Source organism: Andrographis paniculata, unplaced genomic scaffold, assembly GCF_009805555.1.
Source record: "Andrographis paniculata isolate CXL003 unplaced genomic scaffold, ASM980555v1 Contig14END, whole genome shotgun sequence".
Classification (NCBI taxonomy): domain Eukaryota; kingdom Viridiplantae; phylum Streptophyta; class Magnoliopsida; order Lamiales; family Acanthaceae; genus Andrographis; species Andrographis paniculata.
The window spans coordinates 1977704-2005637 of record NW_026137424.1 but is presented as its reverse complement, the minus strand read 5'-3'; the positions used below and the strand labels follow the sequence as shown (position 1 = coordinate 2005637).

Here is a 27934-nt window from a genome sequence, read left to right as displayed (position 1 = left end):
TCCTCGGGATCGCTGTACATTTGTCGTAGTAGATATACAGGGGAGTCTGAGTTGGGGCTATACACGGCTGTGTTGCAGCCACGACGGCAGCGCTACGGCGGCGGGCGGCGGCGCCGATTTTTGTTCGTGTTTATATCACCTTGAAATTGAAGATTGAAATCACGAGATTGAGGCGGAAATCGAAGAGGAGAGATGGACGATCATTACCAGGTTTTGGGGGTTCAGAAGAATGCGAGCAAGGAAGAAATCAAGCAGGCGTTCCGGAAATTGGCGATGGAATTCCATCCGGACAAGCATTCGAAATCCTCCGATCGTCTACGCGACTCCGCCACCGTGAAATTCAAGCGGCTGTCGGAGGCATACGAGACGCTCTCCGACGACGGCAAGCGCGCCGATTATAATATCCGTCGGAACGCCTACGGAGCTCATCGGAGCAATCGGAATGCGTACAGTCACGGCGGAGGCGGTGGCGGTGCTTATAACAACAATCCGTATGGATTCGGTTATGGATACGGCGGATCCGCAAGGACACGCGGCGGCGGCGGCGGCGATAGGATGTTTACTCAATTCGAAATTGGAATTAGGTATCTCACAACGAGAAGTTTCCTCCTTAACGCCACATTCGTTGGGTAATTGATCTTCTCCCCTTTTATGCTGCTTGTCCTCCATTGTTAGGGTTTCTGCTGTTCTTCATATTAGGGCTCGAGATTTCAATTGTATGCTTGAATTAGGTATTGATTGATTGGGTTAGAAACGAAATCTGTGATGTAGAAATCATTGATGAACCCTAGAACACCCCAGAATTCCCTAAATCACAAGAACAGCTAATTGAATGTTTTCAAATAACATAGCCATTGATATTTTGGATGAAGTTTTGCAGTATGAATTCATTCTTGAAAATGAAAGCATATAATAGAGAATTCAATAGTTTAAAGCTGTAAAAGTATCATCCGATTCTTGCAGCATTTAAGCTCTAGTTAGGCATTTTTACGCCATTAAATAGTCAAGTTTGTACAAATGCATCTGAGGTTGAATCCGGAAGAATCTGGATTGCCTAAACTTTTGAAACCAAAAGCTAAACACCCGGAAGGAAAGAAAGTGTTGTGGAGCATATGAAAAGGGATTAATCTGTTGAATTTGAGGTTTTTGAAACTAAATTGCAGAATCGGATATGATAATATTGCACAGTTTGGTTCTTATTCTCTGTTATTCATAGGTTATTCGACAGAATCTGTATTTTGTTTCAAGATGAAGAGGGATTAATCTGTTGAGTTTGAGGTTTTTGAAACTAAATTGCAGAATCGAATATGAGTAGTATTGCGCCGTTCTGTTCTTATTCTCTGTTAGCCATAGATTATTTGACAGAATCTGTTTTGTTGCAAGATGAATTTAAATTTATTTATGAAGTTTTATACGCATCTCATATCTGATGAGCAACTTTCTCAATGAAGGATTTGATTGGTCATGGAGGAATTACGATCTGTTTTCCGGATCATTAAAACAGAGATGCAAAGTTGTAAACTACAAAACATATCTGATTATCTCTGAAGTTTGATTAGCTTAATTTTGGCCCATAGTCTAGTTTTCTATCGAAATTTCCAAATGGTTTGAATTTTATTTATTTAATTATTTTTTGATGAATTATTTAGCTTTAGCACTGCTGCTGCCATTTCTAAACAACAATCAATCTCATATATCCGGCTTTGTTCATTTCCTGTTGTTTGGTTTCATGTCTATCTGAACTCGTTTATTTCATTCATAACATGCTTTGTATCTCAAGAACTTTATTTTAATTAAATTGTGCTTGATGGATATTTTTGTGCCAGTCTATTGTTAGGCGGGATGTACATTATTGATGCCAGTGGCAAGGCGCTATGGAAAATGCATAATCCGGGTGTAAGATATCGATTGTTTTCTTTTCTTTTCTTTTCTTCTTTTTTAAATTGTTACTTCCTCTGAACTCTTGAATTAATCAAATCCATGAAGTTCATTTCTGTTTTGCATCAAACCTACGTTAAATTGTAACATGGAGCTGAATTAGAATAGTAGATTTTCGAGTGATAGAGCTGAATAAACCATGTGGATTTAGTAGTGTGATTAAATGTAGCCCGAATGGTTTCACACTCTCAGCATCAGGTAAATTAGAATCCAAGTTTAACTCTTAAGAATTAAAATTACAAGTTTGAAAATTTATTTGATTGGTGTTTAAGAGTCGAGCTTGGTCGACAATGAGTATGCGCTTGGTTTCCTTACATAATATTTTCAGCTTATTTTTGTGAATTTCTTCCATCATTTAAAATATCGAGAGTTTCTTATTGAACATTTTCCTCCAAAAGATAGAAGAATTTCTCTTGCTTGGATTTCTACCTACAATTCAGGTCTTAGATTTTTAACTGTGTTTAGTGGCTTGCTGTCGAATCCAAGTTTTTAAATTAAATCCCGTCCTAGATATCTCGTATAGGATTCTTTGAAAATTTTTAATGCCAATCCAGTTAACATCCTAACTTCTAATTGTAGATACAATTCGAATCTAGTTTCAACTTTGCTGCATCACTTTCGCAGTTGGGACAAAATTTAATCACATCACTTGGTACTCTCGAATCATAGTCAATGTGATGTAAGTGAATGTATAGATACAGCTAAGATCGAATTTCAAAATTGTTGGGCAATTCGATAACATTATTTTTATTACACTCATGTCAAGTAAACAATTTGATGTCATGAAGCATTGGGTACAATATATACACTTTAATATCTAATTTCAGCGTTGCTGCGACCCTTATCACTATCAGGACTTGATTGCATCACATAATTTAGTACTCTCGTACTAATTAACAATTTGATCTCATAAAACATGCAAGAAATTATAATGTAGGAGCAGATCGATTGTGTACTTGTCTCACATCTTTTTTAGATCTTTCAAAATATTTAGGAAAAATTATTTTTTTAGTTTCGTATATGATCTTATTATCATCTTAGTACCATAAGCAGACCTGTATTGGATTAGTCTCACAACTTAAAAATTTTGACCGAAATAGTCCTCAGGCACCAGAGTTGTTGTCGTGGCACACCAGAGATTGTGTAAGTGACACGTGGACAATGCTCGAGGATCATTTCTACAAAAGCTTTTTAGTTATGAAATTAATCCAATATATAGTCTAGTTATGGTCTTAAAATATTTTCATGTATAATCCACACAATTTCCGGCCGAACTTTTTTAATTATGGGGCTAATCCAATACAGGGTCTAGTTATGGTTTTTAACATGATATACGGGATTAAAAAAATAGTTTTTCCAAATATTTATATGTTTACATTCTCGAGAATTGGTATATGATTAAGCGAATCTGATATTGAAATGTTGTATATCCAATTATCCATTCTAAAATATATATATATATATATATATGCATTTGCTTGTGTTAATGAGCAGAAATCTTTTGAGGAGGCTATGGAATCCGTGGAAAAGGCGAAATCAGGCAAGAACTCGACTTTCTAGCTGTGTATAGTATATCCCGGTAAGTCTGCTGATCCAAACTATATGCGTGAATTGTGTGACCACTCGATTATGTATGTATATTCTTGTATCATCTCATAAAAATGCCTTCCCATTGAACTAATAATCAGTTTCTTCTTAGAATCGATGTGCTTAGAGGGATTGTATAGAATAAATGTTGTGCTTTCTGTGATGTCGAATGCAAAATGTATAATACACGTATGGCGAAGAAATAGTATAATACTATTCGATTAGGTTCCTCTCCTTGTAAATCTTTGCGCTACTTTCGCGCATTGTGCAGCAAAAGTGAATGGTAATTGGTGGTACTTGAAAATTTCAAGTTATAGAAATTACGTTTCTTTTTTTGGCCCGAGGATAATGAGAGAGTACAAAAGTTCTTATAAACTCTGGTCGAACTTATGCGGCCAAACATAGGCCATCTCCAACATATTTTTCTATTTTTTTCAAAAGAAATTCAAATTTTCCTTTAGATTTTAACTCCACTCTAACTTAGAATATTTCACATACATTCCGTATTTTTAAACAATTATATAATCTTTATTCAATTTTTATGTATTTATATATTAACCTCAAAAAAATATTTGTTTGTAATATAATGTTAATTTATTTTATATTATATTTTAATAATGACATATATATATTTATTGCAATAGGATTTTCCAAAATTTCTACTATTCATTTTTTTTTTCTCCAAAAATATCAAATCAAATACCTATTTTTATTTTTTATATTATATTAAAAATTAATTTTACATTCAAAACATCAAATCAACACATAATTATATCATATCATATAACTATTCAAATTCAAAATTTTGTACACTCCATATACAGAGGAAATAATGGTTTCCATTGGAGCAATTTTGCTCCAATTATGGAGAATTCCTCCATAATTGAAGACGGTTGGAGTTGATTTTAATAGCCTGTAAATTAGTTTCGACAAAACAAGTCACACTAGACAAATTATGCGTGGCAGACAAGATGTGATGCGTCGGGTTTGAATTTATGATCTCACGATCACGAGTTCACGCTCACACCACTAAATCATCCGTTATGAGATCCAAAAACATGTACCAAAACATTCAAGATACAAAAAGAACACACACTAGTTTCATAAAGGATAATCCGGTAGTATAAAAATAAACTCAACTGTGAGGTCATATGTTGAAACCCCCGATAAGTTTTCTTTAAACAATTATTTCTACAAATCAACCTCGACAAGGTTTCTTTTTAAAGTTTAATTATTCCTACAAAAAAAAAAGTGTTATAGTTTAATCTAATTTTTATTGTAAACGTTCAATTTTTTTCATCAAGAAATTCACAAATCTAACATGAATCAACAACAAACAACACGGTTAAATGAAATACACATCATATACTTCAAATAAAACAAATTTATTACATAGTAAGGTTCATACCCTTCAAAACTTCAACAAAAAATTGATGACACGGCCCAAAAAAATACATTACCAACACAAGAAAATGCACACGCGCACCTACCAAAGATCTATCCCTCAAACAAGGATCTACGAGGGTTTGACCGAGTGTTGTTGATCATGAGTTTTATTAGGTTTCTTACAAGTCATAAAATATATCTCCCCCTCTCTTTCGAATAGTAAATTAAACATCCATTTTTTTATATTATATAAAATATTTCTTCTGTCAATTAGTAAACTTCTTATTTTACTATTTTAGTTTGTTTAAATCAAAATTTTCTTATTTCTTTTCTAGTAAAAGTAATTTTTTTGACTAAATATCAAAATAACTCTATTTTTTTTTTTACATTACTTTTACTTTAATGTCAAAAATAAAATATACATTATATTACTTTATTACACTGTATATCTATAAAATACTAATTTACTTTAATTCGCATGCAAAAGTCATATGTGAAGCTTATTAATGGATGGAGAGAGTATAATTTTACATTAAAAATATTTCATAAATATATATTTATATCATTATCGAACAATTATTTAGGGGTGACAAAAATAACCACGGTCCAAAAGTCTGGTCCGAGCATAGCATGAAAAAAATCGTGTTTTAGCCTCCAAAGATAGGCCCGAAAATTTTTAGGTCGTGCCTGGGCCGGCACGCTAATGGATCGGGCTGTGCCCGGACTCGTGAAGGTCGGACTATATCCGGCCCTGCCCGGTCCAATTTTTAAAATAAATATTTAAATTTTAATAAATATATATACATATATTAATTTCTGAAATAAAAACAAAAATTAAAACATAATTTGATGGTAAAGCTCCCGGCTTGTATATGTTCGGTTGTAGGTTCAATTTCCAAAAAAAATAAGCGGGGCACGAAAAAAATCAGACGGACCGAAATGCCAAACCTATAATTATTTCGACTCAAAATTTATTATTTAAAATTCAAACTCACAATAAATATATATTTTTAATAATTCATCCAAGAAACATACTCTTCTATTTAGTTCAACTTCATTTTATTTATAGATATACAAATTAGTATAAATATGTATGGACCATTTTTACAATGGGCCCTCGACAAGTATTTCTTTCTCCCTTACCCAAAGTCAGCCCAACTGATAACTTCATCTTTTATGCTAAATCTAAGTTATTTAAAATTTCAAAGAAAAAAAAAAAAAAAAAAAAAAATTCATGTCCAAACGGTACCTAAACTTTTGACATGTGCCGAACTTGAAAAAAATAATTGTAGTTATATTCGGTTTATCCGGAGCTCACTCGACAAGTACCGACTACGAATTTTCCGTTATAAATAATAATAAATAAATTTACTTATGTATGGATCATAATGTGACACAGAACAATGATGCAATAATTTGGGTTTTGATACAAACTTGTCACCTAAAAGTAGAAATAAACTACACTGAATTGATTGGTCACATTTTTAAATGCAATAAATTATTATCTACTTTTACCCTATCCTGTCTTTATTTTGGAATTTCCACCTGCTACACAATTCAAATCTTGAATGCCATTTAAATAATAAAATAAAATTAATTCATATAAATATTTTATGTGATGCAAATGGCTATAGTTACTTTGTTGATTACCATATTACAATAAACAATATATATAATATATATACATAATGATACGCTCCTTCCGTTTCAGAACTGGATTGTGTTTGATACGGGATTTAAGAATATTGATACTCCCTCCGTATCAATACAATAGTTTTATTTATTATTTTTGTCTGTCTCAAAACATTAGTCTTATTTTAATAATTAACCATATCTCTATATAACTACTCTTACTATTTCATTATTATTACACAATTGCTACTATCTTTTACACTATACACTCACAAGAGCAAAATGTCTTTTACCTATATTTTTTATCCACTATCAATATTCCTTAAATCTCGTGCCCAACACAACCAATACTATAGTTCCGGGATAGAGAGAGTATTATATTGGTAGTTGGTAAAAAGTATGAGTAAAAGAATTTTTTACCCTTGTGAGTGTATTAGTGTAAAAAGTAGTGACAATCGTGTAATAATAATGAAAAAGTAAATGTAGTTTTATAATGATATGGTTTTTTTATGGAAATAAGACTATTGTTTTGAGACGGATAGAACACTACAAAGAAAAAATCATTTTTGTAACAAAATTTTTTTGACTCTAAGTCTATTTTTTCCGTTACTAATGACATTAGAAACGGAAATAAGAATAGAATTACGTTAGCTACGTGAACTTTAGGGATATAATTCCATTACAAATATATTATTTTTTTGTAGTGAAAATGATAAACAGAACTATTGTATTAAAACAAACGAAGTATAATATAAATATAATAAATAGAACGATACCATATAATAATTGTTCATACAATGTAAAATATAAATATGAATTATCGAGGCATGGTTTCAATCAACTATGTTAATTTTTATTTTTATTTTTTATGTGATGTGTTAATTAAATCTATTTATTTTTATTTTTATTTTTATATGATGCCCCAATAGCAAATAAGTATTTATGGTGATATTTTTAATATATTTTAAAAAATTTATTCTATATACGTAAGATAATATTTAATTTGTTAATAATAATAAATTTAATATATATAACCAAAAAAAATTAGAATATATATTTAAATAATTTAAAATTATATTACAATAAAAAAATATATACAATATAAATATTATTTTATAGATATTAAAATCTCTTAATCATATATATTAAATTTATTTTAAAATTATTAATATTATTAATTATATAAAAAATAATAAAATAATATCATAATTAGTATAATTATTTAACTATTAATAATAATAATAATAAAAGTTAATTACTCCCTCCGTCCTATGTATTATGGACGTATTACTGTAGATACAAGAATTTAGGTAAAGTGTAATTAGTAAGTAATTAAAAAATATATTAATAAAAATAATTATTATATAATAAAAATAATTGTGGATTAAGATTAAAATAACTAAATAATTTAGTTAAAATTAGAAAAAATTAAAATTAAATTGAAATATATAATTATATTTTTTTTAAAAAAAATAAAAAATTATATAGGAAGGAGAAAATATTTTGGAGGGAGAGAAAATATATTATAAAAGAAATATACTAAAAATAATTAAAACCGCCGATAAATAGAGTATATTTAGTTTTGGTGCAGTACAATAATGCCACGTGTGCGGCAGATGTGATTCCACGTGTCTGACGGGGTTCCATCCAGATCCGGTGACGTGGCAGTCGCAGGACCACGTCATCATCATCGAGGTCGACTACGACAACGTACGGTAATAAATGCACCTTTTGGTTTGGACTGCCGTCTTCGGTTCTCTGTTTTCTATGGACATTGAAAATATTTAGAACGATTTTTTTTCTATTCTTATTTAATCGATTTTTTTAACATAAATTAAAAAATAATAATATTTTATTAATTAATAAAAAAAATATATAAAATAATTTAATTTTTTAAATAAAAAAATATTAATAATTAAAAGTATATTGATATTTATAAATAATTTTTTTATTATAATAAAAAATATATTAAGACAAACGATAGTAAAAATAATATATTAAGTTGAGACAGAAAAAATTATAAAATTTAAAATAATATTTTTTTATTCAAATATTTTTTATGACATGATTTTTAATTCTTTTTTCGTTCCACTTACCGTATTAATTTTTATATTTTTATTTGTCTCACTTATTTTGTCATTTTTTTTAAAGTATGTATATTTTAATTTCATTTTAATTTTTTAAATTTATAATTTTTAAAATTTTAATTATACTAATTAATTATTTAAATTTTAATTTAAAATTATTTTTATTAAATAATTATTTTAACTAATTATACCCTTCTTAAATTTATATATCCACCGCAAGAGGGACACCTTATCCAAAACGGAGGGAGTACTTCATAAATATACTCCCTCCGTTTCAGATACCGTATCTGCTATACTTTATACACGGTATTTTATAAGGAGTTTAATTAGTAGATAATTAAGAATGTATTAGTGAAAATAATTATTATATAATATAAATTATTATAAATTAAGATTAAGATAACAAATTAGTTAAAAAAAAATTTAAAATTTAAAATGAGATTAAAGTGTGTAGTCATTTTTCAAAAAAAGAAAGTGACATGGTATGTAAGACGGACAGAAACAGCAACGTGGACATGGTTTTGGGACGGAGGGAGTATTTTTCTTTTTTTGATAAAAATACTAATATTTTATATAAAATATTATTTTTTTATACTACAAATAAAGTTTTTTTATATACATTAAACTAAAATAGCACCCAATATTATAAATAAATTATTTTTAAAAGAGAAAAAATAATTCTTGATGTTTGTTGGGTATATTTATTTAGGTTGTTTTTTTTCTTCTATTTTTAAATTGAGCGGAAATTAAATATAATAATGTATACAATATAATTTTCTCTTTAAAAAAAAATTAAACTCATAACTTTTAATCGATATAATTATAAACCCTTTTTTTTATAATTTAATAATTAAAATATTATATCAAATATTTATTTTTTTATCAAAATATTAAAATAAAAATACATAAAAATGTAAAAATACACGTACAAATTAAGGCCATCTCCAACCTATCAACTCCATTTATCCAGTTTTAACTCCAAATATGCAGTTGCTACAGTAATTTTACTCAAACCATAACTCCATTTTTCATTATTATTCTTCAAATATTCAATTTTTTCTATTATTTTAAACAACTTTTTATTTTTATAATTTAAAATAAAAATAAAATTTAAAAAACAAATTTATAATTTTAAAAATTAAAAAAATTAAAAAATATATAGCAACGCCAAAAATTGGCGTTGAATTGGAGACAACCCACGCTAAAAATGCCAACCCTACGCCATTAAATGGGGCTGGGTTGGAGATGCCGTAAGAGCAGTCTCTTTATAATAATAATAATAATAATAATAATAATAATAATATAGTTTTATAAAAATTATTTTCTGTTAAAAATTGTGTGAAATAATAGTAAAAAATTTTTAGAAAAATTCAATAAACTTTTTTTTTTTTTTGTAAAACTAACGATGTGATGGTAAAATAGAAATATTTGTAGAAAAAAAATATTTAATAAAATAATTACTTTGTAATTAGACAGTTTAATATAAATATATGCAATCTGATTCGGACGGAAAGAATATATTTTTATATATAAATAAAAAGAAAACAGATATAAAATGAAGGAAGGAATAATATTTTAATAAATAAAATAAAATAAAATAAATAGTATACATAATATACATTATTTAAAAATTTTATTTCAATTTTCTTATACTTGAAAATAAATAGTTCTTCTTGGAAAATATTATATATATATATACTATTAATAAAAATAAATAAAACAAAAAATTCAAATCAAACTTTATATATTAACCCTTGGTTTCATAAAAAGTACAATATTTTGATTTCTATACAAAAATTTAAATAAATAAAATAAAATGTGAATTAGGTAATGTAAAAGAGAAGTATATATTTATTTAAATAATACGATAAATATATTTAATTATTTTTTATTGTTAAAAATATTACATGTAAAACATATAAAAATAAATTAAAAAATATATATTGTAACTTTTTGTTGCATCCCGTGCTACAGCGATAATAATAATAAATAAATATATAAATAATTTTATTGTTCTCATTACAAAATTTCCAACTAACTTATCTCCACGTGCAACTATGGTCCCAGCTACCTTCGCAACGTACAACCCGACGAAGCATGAGGTACAAGCTCCGATGCAAGGAGCGCGTTACATGTCCAACCAAGAGTTCATGGTCAACTAGGGTTCCTGACAAAAGGGGCTGTTTGTTTGGAAACCTTTTGAGAATGTCAGAAGAGTTTTATGGAGAGTGGAAATTGGGAAAACAACGGTGCCCATACAAACACGTCTTTAATGATTTAGCAGCCGATGGACACGTGATTTGTTGCCCCCAACCATATGTCACGGTTAGGTTTCATTATAAAGTTGTCTATTTTATTTTAGTATTTTTGAATAAAAAATTTTCATTCTATATAATATTTTAAATATAAATAAATCTAAATTATAAATATTATTTTCTCCGTCTCATTAAAAAATACTCCCTCCGTCCCACATACCATGTTCACGTTACCGTTTCTGTTCGTCGCACACTCCATGTCACTTTTCTTTTTTGGAAAATAATTACACACTTTAATCTCATTTTAAACTTTTTAATTTTTTTTTTAATTTTAATTAAACTAATTAGTTATTTTAATCTTAATTTATAATTATTTATATTATAGATAATTATTTTCACTAATACATTCTTAATTATCTACTAATTACACCCCTTCTAAAATATCGTGTCTACGGTGTAGCAGACACAGTATATGAGACGAACGGAGTATATTAGTAAAAATAATTATAAATTAAAATTAAGATAACTAAGGATATTTGTGGAAAAAAGTGAAGTATTTAATGAAATGTTTAGTTTGTAATTGAACGTTCCAAAATACAAATATGTATACTTTTTAGCTGGACGGAGTATATTTTAAATATTATGAATTAAAAATAAGGGTATGTTTGTTTAGTAGTTTTAACTTTAACTGATTTTAGTGTTACGTCGGCGATAAAAAAAATATATATTAATAATATAAAAGATAATGTTTAATCTTGAATTTTTATTTTTTATTTTTTTTTTTTTGTCTTTTTGAATTATTAATTTTTTTTTTAAAAAAAAGTTTAGTTGTTGAATGTGTATATACTAATATTTTGTATAACACTATTATATTAAAAAAAACGTGTCTAGATTATTTTATTTTTTTGTGTTCTATTTTAACATTATTTGTCCTAGATTTGTTGATGTGTGAATGAACCTTAGTACTTTATGCAATTTTTTTTTTCAAAAATATTAAATTAAATTTTTATTTTTACATTATATTAAAAATTACGTTACATTCAACAATCATATTAACACTTATTCATATCTCATTATATAATTATTTAAATTCAAAAATTTTACTATTGAAACCTCTCAACTCAAAATTCGAATCCTCAACTTCCTTTGTCTTTTGAATATTTTGATTTTGATTTTTTAAATAAAGATCAAATACTTTTTGCATGAAGTTTAATATGATGTGTTTTATATTTTTATTTTTTATAGTAAAAATCATAAATATATATATATAATCTTTTACTGAAAAAAAAAATAAAAAAAATACTAGTATATTTTTAGATGATAAAAAAAAAAAAAACAATTTTCTTTATGATATGAAAGTATTAATTTTTGTACTATTTTATTATAAATGACAAAATATTAAAAAAAATATGTGCTCATATTAAAATATGACCCGAAAAATATAGAAAAATAATTGGACGACGGAGGAAGTACAATATTAGTGTAGAATTTCTGTATGTAAAAAATATTTTATTATAAATTAATGTAACATTCAATTAAGTTTTAAAAAATCTATAATATTTAGTGGAATTTATATTTGCTAAAAACGAGTATCTTTATTAAATGACAAAAAAAAAAAAAAAAAATTGAGAAAAACTCAAATAAAATAAAACTTGAAAATTATGTTTAAAAAACATAACATAGACAAATATACATTAGCACTGCTTATTCACTCTATTTAATTTTATATTAATATTCAGTCTTAATTTAATTTTAAGCGCTATGATTAAATAGGTATTACAATTTATACTTAATAAAAAAATTATGTACATGTATATTTACATCATTTAAAAAAAAAAAGAAAAAGAAAAAAGAAAAACCATCACAAAATCCAAAATATAAGCTTAAAACATTTAAACAAAACTCAAATTTTGAATTTAAATCGCGTGACAATAAATTAAAATATAGAAAAAAAATCATTTTTTGTCACAACATAATTAAAATTTATCAATTTTGGTCTCAATATAATCAAAACTTATTATTTTTTGTTCTAATATAACAAAACTCATCATTTTTTGTCTCAGTATAAAAATTTTATCAATTTTAGTCCCGATATAATAAAAAATTATCATTTTTTTGTCTCAATATAAATTTTTTATCAATTTTAGTCCCAATATAACCAAAACTCATCATTTTTTGTTTCAATATAATCAAACGATATATTTTTTGGTTCTACCGTCAACAAATCGACGAAAAATACTGACGTGAACTTGCAAGATTGTGCAATTTCTTCAAATATATATAAGGTTTGATTTTTTTTTTTTCACATCAGCATTTTCCGTCGGTTTGTTTACGGTGGGACCAAAAAAGATAAGTTTGATTATATTTGAACAAAAAATAATGAGTTTTGGTTATATTAAGACAAAAATGATGAGTTTTAGTTATATTAGAACCAAAATTGATAAAATTTTTATATTTGAACCAAAATTATTAAATTTTAATTATATTTAGACAAAAAAAATGATTTTTTTCCCAATATATATATATATATATACCTCTTTAAATAGCTGAAAAAAATATTAATGAAAAAATAGGACTCAATAAAAAATTAAAAAGTAATAAGGCTGCTGCCGACTTGTCGCTTATACGAACATACATTTTAGTAAGTATTAAATAAAATAAAAATAATATTTTAGCAAAAGTGGTTACGTATATATAAATAAATACTGCTATTATTATGAAATGCAATAACTGCCAATTCTGGCTGCCCGATTAAAGCCATTCATATAACTTACATGCAAATGCATGGATATTATTATTATTATTATTATAATATATAGTTATACAATAAATATATTCGCTATGTTCTTTCAGCATTAATAATAATACAAAATATTTATATAAAAAAGAAAAATCGAATACTCATTATAAAAAAATTTTAAAAAAATAAAATTGACTATTCATTATAAAAAGTCAAAAAAATTATTTAAAAAATCAAATATTTAACCTAAAATAATATTTTATATTTTCGGCATAATTTATCATACCGCATACCAAAAATCATTTAATCTAAATACGGTAGATGAACAGAGTCAATTTATTTTTTATACTCCCTCCGTCCCATAACTAGATATTCATTTACCTTTTACAACGTAGTTTTAGAAAAATTAGTATTATATTGGGATGTGGTAGAAATGACTAAAATAACCTTATTAGTATGTGTGATATAAAAGTAATGACATTTGCGAAATATATTATAAGTTGTAAGAGTATTTGTAATATTAGGTAAATAGTACAATTACTAAAAAATGAAATAGATACTTTGTTATGGGACAGACTAAAATGAAAAAATGAATATTTTATTATGAGACGGAGGGAGGGAGTATAAAATATTCTTTTATGTGTTTGTTTGGAGGATTAGATTGGATTTACACTATTCATCCAATTTTTTTCCCCAAAACATCAAATCAAACACTTATTTTTTATTTTTTATATTATACTAAAAATTAATTTTACGTTCAAAACATCACATCAATACCTATTTATATCACATCATACAATAATTAAAATTAAAAATTTTTATTATTCAAATCTCGACTCAAAATCCAAACCCCCGAACAAACACACCCCTTAAGATGTATTACAAAAGAAATAATATATTCACTCTTCAAACACAATAGGGTGCCTTTCTTTGATGTTTGAATTTTTTACTTTTTATTTTATTTTTTTATAAGATTTGAATAATAAAATTTTTAATTCAAATAGCTGTATAACATATATAAATAGATATTGGTACGATGTTTTGAATATAAAATTAATTTTTAAAATAATATAAAAAATAAAAATTAGATGTTTGATTCGATATTTTTTAGATGAGAAATTTTAATAAATAGTAAAAATATGTGCAAATTTGATAAAAATATCTTAGGATGTGTTCGTTTGGCGAATTTTACCTAATTTTATTATTCATTAATTTTTTTTCTTAAAAAATATCAATTCAAATATTTATTTTTTATTTTTTATATTATATAAATAATTAATTTTATATTTAAAGAATCGTACCAATACCTATTTATATCACATCATACTGTTATTCTAATTCAAAATTTTTACTATTCAAATTTCAACCCAAAATCCAATTTTCCGAACGAACACAAGTAGATATGAACTACAATTATATTATAAATATTTTAAATTTTATATTAATTCACATTAATATCATTATATTAGATTAAAATACAAAAACAAAAACAAAAAAAAAAAAAAAGAAAATGCACAAAAATATCTATCAACTACTATTTATATACATATAATTTCTTAAATTTCATTCCGAAAGTAAAAATGTATATATTTGGGATTGAATAATTGAGTACCAAATATAATACTATTCAAATTATAACACAAAAAAAATAAAAAAATTTGAATTTATTTGTTAGAGTTTTGAATATTAAAATTTTAAATTTGAAGAGTTATTTAATTTTATATAAATAGATGTTAATATAATATTTTAAATATAAAATTATTTTTTAATATAATATAAAAAATATTTGATTTGATTTTGTTTTTTTAAAATAAAATCACAAATAATAAAATGTTGTTAAAATTTATTTTGTAGGTTTTGATTTTGTTATTTTTAAATGAATTAATAGTTCGAATTGATCCTTTATATAAAAAGATAAATATATTTTTATTGAGATTTATAAAATTTTGTAGATTTTTTTTTTAAAAGAATAAAATAAAATTGCAAAATAAACATAACCTAAAACACAAGACAAAGAAATGATTTTTCAGGTAATTAAATGTATATACATTTATTTAAAATATTATAGGCAATAGTAAAATTTATTTAAAATATGATTCACGCACCCTGGCCGAACCATGTGTGGCAGATGACCTGAGACATCGGGAGTTCGAGACGAGCGAAAATTTTAGATAGACTACATGTAGATGTTGATGATATATTTGTAAATAAAAATTAATATTTTACGATGAATATAAAAAATATAATATTTTATGATAAAAATTAAATAATTTTCTTTTATTAAAAGGAATACTATTTTTTGGTCCTAAAATAATTGATTTTTTTTTACTGGTGATATAGTATTTAGAATTAATAATATTTAATTAGTTAATAATAGTAAATTATAATATTATTGTATTATTTTTTATTTAATTAATTATAATATATAAAATATTTTAAAATTTATATTTAAATATGAATATGATCATTTTGTAAAGAATAGTTTTTTTTTTTTATAATATAAGTAAATAAAAAGATACGAATGTATTTATTTGTAACTAATATAAATTAATTTTATAATAGATGTGAAATTCTAAATATAGGTAAAAATATTTATTTATTTTTTAAAAAATATATAAAAATAAATGGGTTTTACATAATTTAGTATATTTTGATTTAATAAATTTTACCTAAAATAATAAAATATCAATTAAAATGAAATTAAGGAAAAATTAATTAACGGTGCCAATATTTTACTTAATGAGATGGAATAGCCGATTTCTCAATTTAGCGACGCTAACAAAAATCATGCAATAAATCTAATAACTCCGAGAAAAAATTACTACGATTTTATGTTTTTGGAAAGTTGACATCAAATTTTCTTCCTACACTACAATTACCATTATTTACAAATATATATATATACATATTAATTTTTTAATAAAATATTATTATTTTCGTCAGTTAAATTTATTTATTTTTTTCTTTTTAGGGTGTGTATGTGTTTGGGGAATTGGATTTGAATTTTAAATGCACTATTCATCTTATTTTTTTTCTAAAAAATATCTAATCAAACACCTATTATTTATTTTTTATATTATACTAAAAATCAATTTTACATTCAAAACATCACATCAACACTTAGTACAACTATTCAAATTCATAATTTTTATTATTCAAATCTCAACTCAAAATTCAAACCCCAGAGAAACATACCCTTAGTTTGTCCACTAAATTTACCTCATTACTAATTTTGACAAAGTCAACAAATCAATATGTAACTATTATTCTCTATTCAACATTTATTTACAACAAATAACACTACATTTATTACATTCTTTCTTCTTAATTTTTTTTTTATTTTTATTTTTAACTTACTTTTCAAAAATATACTCAACTATATTTTTACTTTGGGAAAAAATTATTTTTAGTCCCAATATAATTTTTTTTTTATTTTTATCAATTTTAGTCCAAATATAACCAAAATTCATCATTTTTTGTCCCAATATAATCAAATCTTATCTTTTTTTGTCTCACCATCAACAAACCGACGTAAAATGTTGACGTGAAAAGAAATCAAACCTTATATTTATATTCGAAGAAATTGTACAATCTTGCAAGTCAACGTCAGCATTTTCCGTCAGTTTATTGACGGTGGGACAAAAAAAAAGGTTTGATTATATTGGTACAAAAAATGATGAGTTTTGATTATATTGAGACCAATAACGATAGTTTTGGTTATATTGAGAAAAAATATGATGAGTTTCGATTATATTGGAATCAAAATTAATAAAATTTTTATATTGAGACCAAAATTAATGAATTTTAGTTATATTAGGATCAAAAATAATTTTTTCCCTTTTACTTTTATCATTTTTTTAATAAAATATTTATTTTTTTAAATTTCTATGTTGGACTCAAATATTTATTTTTGCGAACAGAGGAAATATGTATAAAGTAAACTCCAAAATTACACAATAATACAGAAAGTCTATAATTAAAAAAATAAAAAATAAAAAAACTATAACAATCCAACGGTCGACGTGCGATGTTACAACGAAACTCATTTTTAAAATATAAATATGTATAAGACTTACTGTAGACTTATTAATTAATTGAAAATAATAAATAAGAATAATAATAATAATAAATATATATATATATATATAATAATAATAGTATATTAATTTAGTATTGATAGTAAGATTTAGGTGCTGGGCAGCACGTTTTGGGCTTCCAGAACGGTTAGGTGGTGACGAAAGATATTCCAGAAGCTCCTGGTCCTCAACTCCGGACAGATCCACCGCATCTACATATGACTGTTGTTGAGCTAGTGGATTTGTTTGTTTCATTTTTCATTTATTTATTTATTTATTTATTTTTTAAGGATGAACTCCAATACAAATATTTGTAGGGTGTGTTTGTTTGTGGAATTCAATTTCTTTTTTCTTTTTATTTTTTATTTTTTATTTTATTTTTGAATAATAAAAAATTTCAAGTTTGTTTTTTCAATTATTTTTTCTTAGACACAATTTTAATATATACTTCGTTCGTTCGTCTTTAAGATTACATTTATTTTTGCATTACCGTATTTAATATTAAAAATATTATTGTATTTGTATAATTTTTTTAATACAAATATTCTTATATTTTATAATACATTAATTGAAGTATTTTTACAATTTTTTTCTTAATTTGTATTACGTTTTGATATAATAAATAATATTTAAATATCAATACGCAAAAATAAATGAGATCCTTAGAACCAGACAGATGTAAGGATATATATAATATACTCTTGTATTTTATCTCATAAAAAATTAATATTTAATACTCCCCCCGTCCCATAACAAAATATCCATTTTTCCATTTTAGTCTATCCCATAACAAAGTATCTATTTCTTTTTTTTTTTTTTCAGTAACTGTACTATCTACCTAACATTACAAATACCCTTACAACTTACAATAAATTACACAAATGTCATTACTTTTATATCACACGTACTAATAAAGTTATTTAGTCATTTCTACTTTATTCCTACTATATCCCAATATAATACTAATATTTTTAAAACTACGTGCAAAAAGTAAATTGATACTTAATTTCGGGACGGAGGGAGTATAAATACTACTATTTTATATTATTTATGTAATTTTCTATATTTCGTATAAAAACAAAAATACTTCAAATTAAAATTCTAAACAAACAAATTCTGAAATTGAATAATTGTTTAATGTGATATAAATATATATTATAATGATATTTTGAAAAAAAATTAATTTTTAGTATAATAGTATATAAAAAATTTGTTTGATTTAATATTTTTTATAAAAAAATAGTAAAAATTTTATAAAAAATCTAAAAAAAACACAATCATATTTATTTTTTATTTATGATATAAAAATATTTGCACGAAATTCCCATTTCATCCATAATTAACAGAGCATTCTACTCATGTACTTTTTGTGAGTATATTTCAAAAGAGTATATTCAAATATTATAAAAAAAATATAAATACTTTTATAAATGAGTATAATTTTTTCCGAAATAAGCAAATTCTTATTGCAATAGTAAAGGAAAAAGAATAACAAAAAATCAAATAAAAATAACGAATAAATAATAATATTTATATAATATATTATAAATTATAATAATATTTAGAATAATATTAGTGAGATAATATAATTAGCAAATAGGAAAATAACAAAATTATTTTAAAATAAATATAAATAAAAAATGATAACGATTTTATAAAACAAAAAAATACTCCTATTACATTTACTCATCTCTTTCGTATTTATGTATCTGTTTGCCTTTTACACGAAGTTTTAGAAATATTAGTATTATATTTGGATGTAGTAGAAAAAAATTAGAAAGGACTAGAATGAGCATATTAGTCTTGTGTGGTATAAATGTAACGACATTTGTGTAATATATTAATATCGTAATGATAAAAAAATAGATAGTTTGTTAAAAGACGAAAAAAGTATTTAAAATAATATATTTAAGGGGCCTATATATATATAAGCAATATAGAACATATTTTATATATTCAAATCTAAGTAATTTAATATATGAAGAAGGTCAAATTTAAATTAAAAATATATTAAATCTAAAATCAAATATCTAAAATATTTCCACAATATTAAATTAAATAATACTCCCTCTGTCCATTAACAATTTATCTATTTTTTCATTTTGATTCGTCTATAACAAAGTATTTATTTATTTTTTTTTAGTAATTGTACTATCTACCTAACATTATAAATACTCTTTCAATTTATAATATATTACACAAATGTTATATATTAATATGGTTAATTTAATTCTTTTATTTTTATTTTTATTTTATTTTAATATAATATTAATATTTTAATTTTTTTTATAAAAACAAATAGATATATAAATATGGACGGATGAATTAATTAATTTAATTTAATTTTTTATTATTTAAAATTAAAAAGAAAAATACTCTGAACAAAAGGAGCTGGACTCACGTAAACCGCCTTAAGTACAACTCCATTCTAGCCGAGAGGTCCCGGGACCTCCCAAGAAACCCTCGCACCTTCACTTTCTCCCACTACCAATTGTTTATAGCTTATTTATTTAATTGTACAAAAAATATCTCTCTCTAACAAACAAACATTGAATCTTACAATAAAAATAAATATTCATTACACAAACTTGGGATTTCATTTTTTCAGAGCTCAGACTTCGAGCTTCCCTCCCCCCCCCTCTCTCTCTCTACTTCTTTCTCTCTCTAAATGCCTGTCTGCAAAAATTAGGGTAATAATAAAGAGGTGAGAGCTGAAGAAGAAGAAGAAAATCCAAAGTCCAGGCCAAAACGGCGTCGTTTGATTTCGTTGTGTAAGTCTTTCTTAACCTTCACGAAGCTGCTTCTGTTCTTCGAGTTTTCGTAAGTTGACTTCATTCTCGACTTTTTTTTTTTCTTTTTTCGATTAACTTTGGCAGATCTGATCTTGAATGAATTTTTTTTTTTTTAATTTTTTTTTGGGATTATTTGTTCCTTCTCTGTTCTTATGGCCATTTCAATATATATATATATTTATTTATTTAATAGAAAAAAGAAAATAAAAATAGGCAAGGTTTTGGTGAAGGCTTCTTCACCTTTTTGTTCCTCACTGATCTAACCTTAAAATTTTCACTTTTTTTTTATATAATAATAATAATAATTAAAAAAAAAATTGTTTTCACTTTATGTATGAAAAATCTATTTCTGAATTTTCTGTCCGGAAATTGTGATCCACTAATGAACTTATGGTCTTTTTTTGAACAAAACGACGTCGTACATTCAATTTATAATCAAGCTTGTCATCCTGCGCGTGATCTCCACGTGACGTGTAACCTTTGAGGTTTGTTTGTTTGGATGTGGGATTTTGTCAAAAGTGTTTCTTTTATATTTTTATATTTTGAAAAGAAAGAATACTTTTTCTTAAGTGAAAAAATAAAAAGGAATAGTAGTTATTATCATTTTTTATAAAAAAATCGTGACTAATAATATATTTGGTTTTTTTTTTTTTTTTAATATTAAATCAGATGATAATAATTTATTTTTTCATGACATTAAAAATATATTCTCTCTTTCAAAATATTAGGTACATAATTGTATTACATTAAATGTCTATTAAATTCAAAAACTAAATCTATCCAAACACCCATGTCCATAAATTTTTTTTTTTTTTTCTTCTACTTTAAAAAACATCAAACTAAATACATAATTAAAATACAAACATACCCTGAATCCTTAAAGAATGTCTGGATTTCGACCAGCATTGCTTATAATCTTTCTAATCCCATCCTTAAGATAATTTCGAAAATGTATTATTATTGCTATTCTCTAGGTAAAATAAAGTCAATGGTTTATTTATTTATTTATCAATAATTAGGAGTAGGTAGGACACCACGTTTGACTTTTATCGATCTTGCTTAAAAAGATTGTTAATGAATTATTGTCCTAATAAATTCTTGTCTAAGTAATCAAATTTAATTACAATGATGTAAGACTTTTGGAAGTAATAATATTTTTTTGATGCATCTCAAGTATCTATTGGATGTGATGTTTTGCATTAGAAAATATGTTCTAACGCAATACTCCCTCCGTCCCACATTGCATGTTCGGTTTATCGTAGACATGTGAATTTAGAATAAGTATAATTAATAGATAATTAAGAAATCCTATAATATAAATAATTATAGACTAAGATGAAAATAACTAATTAGTTTAATTAAAATTAAAAAAAATTTAAATTAGAAAATTTAAAGTGAGATTAAGGTGTGGAATTATTTTTCGAGAAAAGAAAGTGACATAAGATGTGGGACTAATATAAACGGCAAGGTGGACATGGTATGTGAGACGGAAGAAGTATTTAAATGAAGAAGTATTCGATGTGATGTTTTTTAAATAAATTAATGTTGATGAATAGTGTCAAATTTTTCAAAAAGTATGTATATGTAAATGGAACACAAGTTTTGTATAAGAAGATTTAGATGGAAGTATATGTGTAGGAGATGAGTTTCTTTTAGGGGAAAAATAATTTTGCCTTAGAATGAATAGTGCGAAAATGACTACGATAGAGTGTGTTTGTTTGGGGGTTCTGATTTGAATCGTAAAAATTTGAATTTAAATAGTTGTTCGATGTGATGATATAAATAAAAATTGATGTGATATTTTGAATGTAAAAAATAAAAAATAAGTATCTGATTTGATATTTTGGAGGGAATTTCTTTTGTGAATAGTGCAAAACAAAACAAAATTTCCAAACAAACACAGTTTATTTATTTCATTTTGGTGTTGTGTGTTTCTATGTAGAGAGGCATGGATAACGGCATGCGCGAGAAGTTGCTCGATCGAGAAGGGAGCGAGGAAGGAGATTTGAAAGTAAGGGTCTACAACGAGTCCAAGAAAATATGGAAAGTAGCGTTGCCGGGCATTATCGCGAGAGTGGCGGCATTTGGGACCATAATCGTGACACAATCCTTTATCGGCCACATAAGCTCCGTTGATCTCGCCGGTTATGCGCTTGTCCAAACACTTACCGTTCGTTTTGTGAATGGGATTTTGGTGAGTTGTTTTTATATGTTTATAATGTCGGAACATACCAATTTTGGGTTTTTAAAATTCAAAGTTAGGTAACGTTGGAGTTCAAGTAGTCGACATTTTTTTTTTCTCTTATATATTATGTTACCATCTCATGTACAAGAAAATAACATTTTTGTAACCAAATTTTTTTCATTCCTAAATTCACTTTTTTATGTTATCATTAGAGACGGAATTAAGGACTAAATTTATTAAATTATGTCTACGTCAGAAATATGTTAATATTTTTGTTGTAGAAATTAGTCGTCGATAAGTACAAATTTCTTACATTTTTTTTACGATATAATTGATCAAACGATTATTATACAATAAACATAAACAAAAGAATTTATAGACAATGATCTTTTTGCAACTTACGGTTAAATATAGCGCTAGATTTATTTAGTTTTTTAATCCGAAGAATGAATTTTTGTTTGTAAATATTATTTTCTATAAATTTTTTACAGATAGGAATGTCGAGCGCAACCGAGACTCTATGCGGACAAGCGTACGGTGCAAAACAATACCATATGATGGGCTTATATCTACAAAGATCATGGATTGTTGATATCCTAGCATTAACCCTCTTGCTTCCACTTTTTCTATTCGGGGGTCCACTTTTTAAACTACTCGGCGAGGATCCGAGCATTGTGGGATCGGCCGGATACATTTCTTGGTGGTTTATTCCGATGGTGTACAACTTCGTCTTCACCTTGACGATGCAAATGTTTCTCCAATCACAACAAAGGAATAGCATTGTCGCGTGGATATCCATTGCGCAATTTGCGATGCACGTCCCCCTCTCGTGGTTATTCGTAATTTATCTTGAGTGGGGGGTTGATGGCGCAATGGCGGCACTATGCATATCTTCATGGTTTGTTGCGTTTGCCGAGTTCGGGTATATTATGGGCGGTTGGTGTCCGGATACTTGGACGGGATTAAGTTCGGCGGCTTTTAAGGATTTGTTCCCCGTAATAAAGCTTTCGATATCTTCCGGCATAATGGTTTGGTAATCTCTTGATCCCTTTTGCAATCTCACTTTTTATACGGTAAAGTACAATTTTTATTGGAAAAAGTCTTAATTGATCACGATTGATTCTTGTGTTCTTACAAACAACGCAATTTTTGCCTTAGATCGACAAAGATTGTCCGCTTATGCGATATGCTTTAGGAATTAATAGCGATTTTATGCGAAAGTTGCGACTTTTGTAAACGTACACGATCAAATTGTGATGAGTTAAAATTTTGGAAAATAAAGTGCTGCTGTCCCACGAACTCGAAATTGTAGTTTTGATGGTTTTTTTTTTGGTACAATGGTCTATTAGAACATTTTCACACATTGATAATTTTCTTTGACGGTATCTCGAAGACGTGTCAACTCATAGATGCCTTAATTGTGAATTTTAGAATGCACTAATTGTTACAATTGAAAGTTTGTCCTTTTTTTTTTTTTTTTTTTCTTGCTTTGATAAGTACAATTGGATGCTAAGTATTATGGGCTGTCTCGACTTGCAGCTTGGAATTGTGGTACAATTCCATACTCGTCTTGTTGGCTGGCTACATGAGTAATGCTGAAGTCGCCATATCTGCCTTCTCTATTTGGTAAGTGGTTTTTAGCAGGCGATTCGATATTTCATTGTCATACGGTGATTTTGATTCTAATGATCCGATGTTTTCAGCCTTAACATCAACGGATGGGAATTCATGATCTGCCTTGGATTTCTTGGCGCCGCATGGTATGTAATAAAAGTACCTAATCATTATTGGTGTGTTTATTTAGTGGATTTTTTTTTTCCTAGAAAAAAATAAATTTGAATGTGATGTTTTGAGAATGAATAGTATGCATCCTCCCCCGGCCCGGGTAAAGGTATACGGCATTTACTTTTTGCATGAAATTTTAAAAGTAAAAGCATTTTTATTGTAGTAAGTAATTGAAATTAGTGTAAATATATTTTTGCCCCTTTTAATATAAAAATAGATATATATTTCTATCGAATAGTGGGGTCCATAATTACTAAAAAGAAAAATGTATATGTTGTTATGGGACAACAAAAATGACAAAATGTATATTTTTACGCGGGACATATGAAGTATTTTTTAAGGAATTGTGAAGATTGCGTTATAATTTTCTTTTTTGCTAAATCGCAAAGTAAATAGAGCCTATGTATATTTTTGATCTTTGATTCATATTGGTTTATTTGGGGCAGCGTACGGATTGCGAATGAACTCGGACGAGGAGATTCCAAGGCGACAAAGTTTTCTATCAAAGTCCTTATAACTACATCGGTTGTGATCGGGGTGTTCTTTACGAGCCTTTGCTTGGCTTTCGGCCGAAATATCGGATATTTCTTCACAAACGACGTGGAAGTGGCAAATGCCGTCTCCGATCTCTCACACCTCCTCTCTATCTCGGTGTTGCTCAACAGCATATATCCCGTTCTTTCCGGTTAGTTAGTACAATAAAAATCTTTAACCTTAAAACCCTCATATGCCAGGCGTTGTTTCTTACATCCTTGGACTCGGATTTCTTCTAAGATTGCTATGGACTTGCACTTGTAATAATTTTCCAATCATTGTGATGAAATTAGGTGTCGCGGTAGGAGCGGGATTGCAAGGAACGGTAGCCATTATCAACCTTTGTTGCTTCTACTTGATTGGAGTACCGATCGGGGCTTTGCTTGGATATGTCGCTAATCTTGAAGTCAAGGTACGCCAAAGAAATATCTTATAAATTATTTTACAAATCCGAAGAAAAGTTTAGGAGGTTTGGATTTTAGTTTGGGATTTGAATAGTAAAATTTTTGAATTTGAATAGATGTATAATGTGGTATAAATAGGTGCTGATGTGATGTTATGAATGTAAAATTAGTGTAATATAGAAAATGAAAAATAGAGGTTTGATTTGATATTTTTAGAAGGAAAATTTTTTATGAATAGTAAAAATTGAGTAAAGTTTGATAAGTGAACACACCCTCGACGTAATTCTAAAAAAAAGTTACTTAGAAATTAGTTCTTACATTCAAATCTTCCGCGAGTGCGTGCATCTAGTCTTGTTCTAAAATTCCCGGTTTAGGTTGTCCTGACAAGTTCGTCCTAAAATGCGTCGCAGGGCATATGGATTGGGATGATCCTCGGAATCTTTACCCAGTCGCTTGCGCTTAGCTACATGGCGTGGAAGACGGATTGGGACAAACAGGTAAGATTAGCCTCGGAACGACTCCAACGATGGTACCTTAAGTCGTCCGAAGAACAAAATGGCAACGGCCATGCTTGAAAAATGAGAGTCGATTTGGAGTAGCCTATGAACATCGCAAGAATCGTCGATAGATAATGTATGATGTGATATGATACGATACGATGTTCTTAGGGAATTAGGACACAATTTGTTGTTGTGGGATTTTGATTTTGATTATGATTAATTGTACCTTGTTTTTTTTTTAATTATCATATGTTTAAATTTAATGCATGCACTTCATCCTTTCTTTTTTTTTTTTTTGTAATATTTGCTTTAATATAGCATTTTATAGGTAATAGTACAATAGAAAAATTAAAAAGAATAATTTTGTAAATTCATTTATTAGTTAATAAAATTCATTTATAAGAATAGTTTGAGCTGTTTTAAACAAATGATTAGAAGTTGTTATGCAAAGTCAACTTTATTACATTTATTAATTACTCTATCCGTTTCATGTATTATAAGTCTATTACCGTAGATACGAGAATTTAAGTAACGTGTGATTAATAAGTAATTAAGAAGTGTATTAGTAAAAGTAATTATCATATAATAAAAATAATTGTGGATTAAGATTAAGATAATTAAATAGTTTAATTAAAATTAAAAAATTTAAAATTTAAAATGAGATTAAAGTGTATAATTATATTTCCAGAAAAAGAATGAACAAATTATGTAAAACGGACAAAAATAGAAAATAAGAACAAATTATATGGGATAGAAGGAGTAGTTAATTAAGTGAAAGATTCATTCTTTCCTTAAATGGTTAAGCCACAAAGTCCTCAAATTTGGCAGCTCTATAGTCAACTTTCATGATCATAGTTAAAGGATTAAGTACAACTCTCCTAATTAAAGTGTTGTTAAAGTCTTTGAACAAAATTGGACACTATCCCTTTCATTTTTTTTACAATTTTTTCCTATTAATTATAATATTTTTTAATAAAAATATACTCCATTTGTCCGGATATTTTGTCTATTTTACTGTACACACAAGAATTTAAGAGGGGTATAATCAGTAAATAATTAAAAATATATTAGTGAAAATAATTATCGTATAATAAAAATAATTAAAGATTAAGATTAAGATAAAATTAAAATTAAAAAATTTTAAATTAAATTTTTTAAAATAAAATTAAAGTGTATAATTCTTTTCCAAAAAAGGAAAGTGACAAAATAAATATGACGGACAAAAATAAAAAAATGGACATGAGAAGCGGAACGGAGGGAGTATTATTTCTTCTTATAAAATAACATATTAAAATATTATACTCTTTATATTATCAAATCTATATTCATTTTACGTTTTAGGCCATTATAAAAAAACATATCCTTATCTTTTTAATAAAAAAACTATTACTAAAAATATAAATCAAAATTCAAATACAATAATAATAATAATAATTCTAAACTCTGTTTTCTTGGTTATATATAGTACTACATTTTATTTTAGTTTTTTACCATACAATATATGCTTTTCTATAGTATACTATTTCATTTACTTAGATATTTAATTTATGATGTAATATATGTATCATTAAGATAATTCAATATATGTATCTAAGTTTTGTAAAATATATATTTCAATAAAACAATATATGTATCTGTTACGAAAATTTTCAGGAAATCAAAATGAGATAATAAAGACAAAAGAACACAAGAATTTGGTAACCCAGTTCGATGACAATGATCTACGTCTGGGGTGCTGCCAAGCCAGGAATTTTACTATAAAGTACGCAGACACATGTTAAAGTGAGAATACATGGATATTTATAGCCTAAGTTTTTGATAATAATATCCAAATCATATCTCTAAAATCTAAAATATAATATCCGAATCATATTCCTAGATTTTAGGATATAATCAGGCTTCATATCCCAACAGTATCTAAGTTTTGTAAAATATATATTTCAATAAAATATATTTTATTTGTCTCAATTAAAATTCATTATATTTTTCACTATTTTTGCTTCCCACCCACAAGTACCTTTTAAAAAGTAATC

General features: G+C 26.1%; 2 protein-coding genes across 3 annotated transcripts; both read left to right on the top strand.

The window, feature by feature from the left end:
* The first annotated feature begins 39 nt into the window (after nt 1–39).
* On the top strand, nt 40–3829 carry LOC127258910 (chaperone protein dnaJ 72). Of its 2 annotated transcripts, none has more exons than XM_051285986.1 (3): nt 40–629; nt 1827–1896; nt 3433–3829. In XM_051285986.1, the coding sequence occupies exons 1-3, from the start codon at nt 193–195 to the stop codon at nt 3496–3498; spliced, it is 573 nt and encodes a 190-aa protein (XP_051141943.1). In that variant the 5' UTR covers nt 40–192; the 3' UTR covers nt 3499–3829. The 2 variants fall into 2 exon arrangements, with proteins under 2 accessions (XP_051141943.1, XP_051141935.1); XM_051285978.1 differs by lacking the exon at nt 3433–3829 and adding an exon at nt 2518–3404.
* A 16459-nt stretch (nt 3830–20288) lies between these two features.
* On the top strand, nt 20289–26172 carry LOC127258682 (protein DETOXIFICATION 24-like). Its single transcript, XM_051285627.1, has 8 exons — nt 20289–20472; nt 22436–22687; nt 23170–23711; nt 24218–24304; nt 24382–24438; nt 24910–25148; nt 25291–25409; nt 25812–26172. Exons 2-8 carry the CDS (start codon nt 22442–22444, stop codon nt 25974–25976), a joined length of 1455 nt encoding a protein of 484 aa, XP_051141584.1. The 5' UTR covers nt 20289–20472; nt 22436–22441; the 3' UTR covers nt 25977–26172.
* Nucleotides 26173–27934: the final 1762 nt, after the last annotated feature.

Bases quoted from the DNA above. Each gene is read 5' to 3' on its own strand.
- LOC127258910 (XM_051285978.1), top strand. From the start codon at position 193: ATGGACGATCATTACCAGGTTTTGGGGGTTCAGAAGAATGCGAGCAAG. The intron at 630-1,826 runs GTAATTGATCTT...TTTTTGTGCCAG, and splicing joins CTTAACGCCACATTCGTTGG to TCTATTGTTAGGCGGGATGT. The intron at 1,897-2,517 runs GTAAGATATCGA...TTCTAATTGTAG, and splicing joins GGAAAATGCATAATCCGGGT to ATACAATTCGAATCTAGTTT.
- LOC127258682 (XM_051285627.1), top strand. From the start codon at position 22,442: ATGGATAACGGCATGCGCGAGAAGTTGCTCGATCGAGAAGGGAGCGAG. The intron at 25,149-25,290 runs GTTAGTTAGTAC...TGATGAAATTAG, and splicing joins CATATATCCCGTTCTTTCCG to GTGTCGCGGTAGGAGCGGGA. The intron at 25,410-25,811 runs GTACGCCAAAGA...AATGCGTCGCAG, and splicing joins TCGCTAATCTTGAAGTCAAG to GGCATATGGATTGGGATGAT.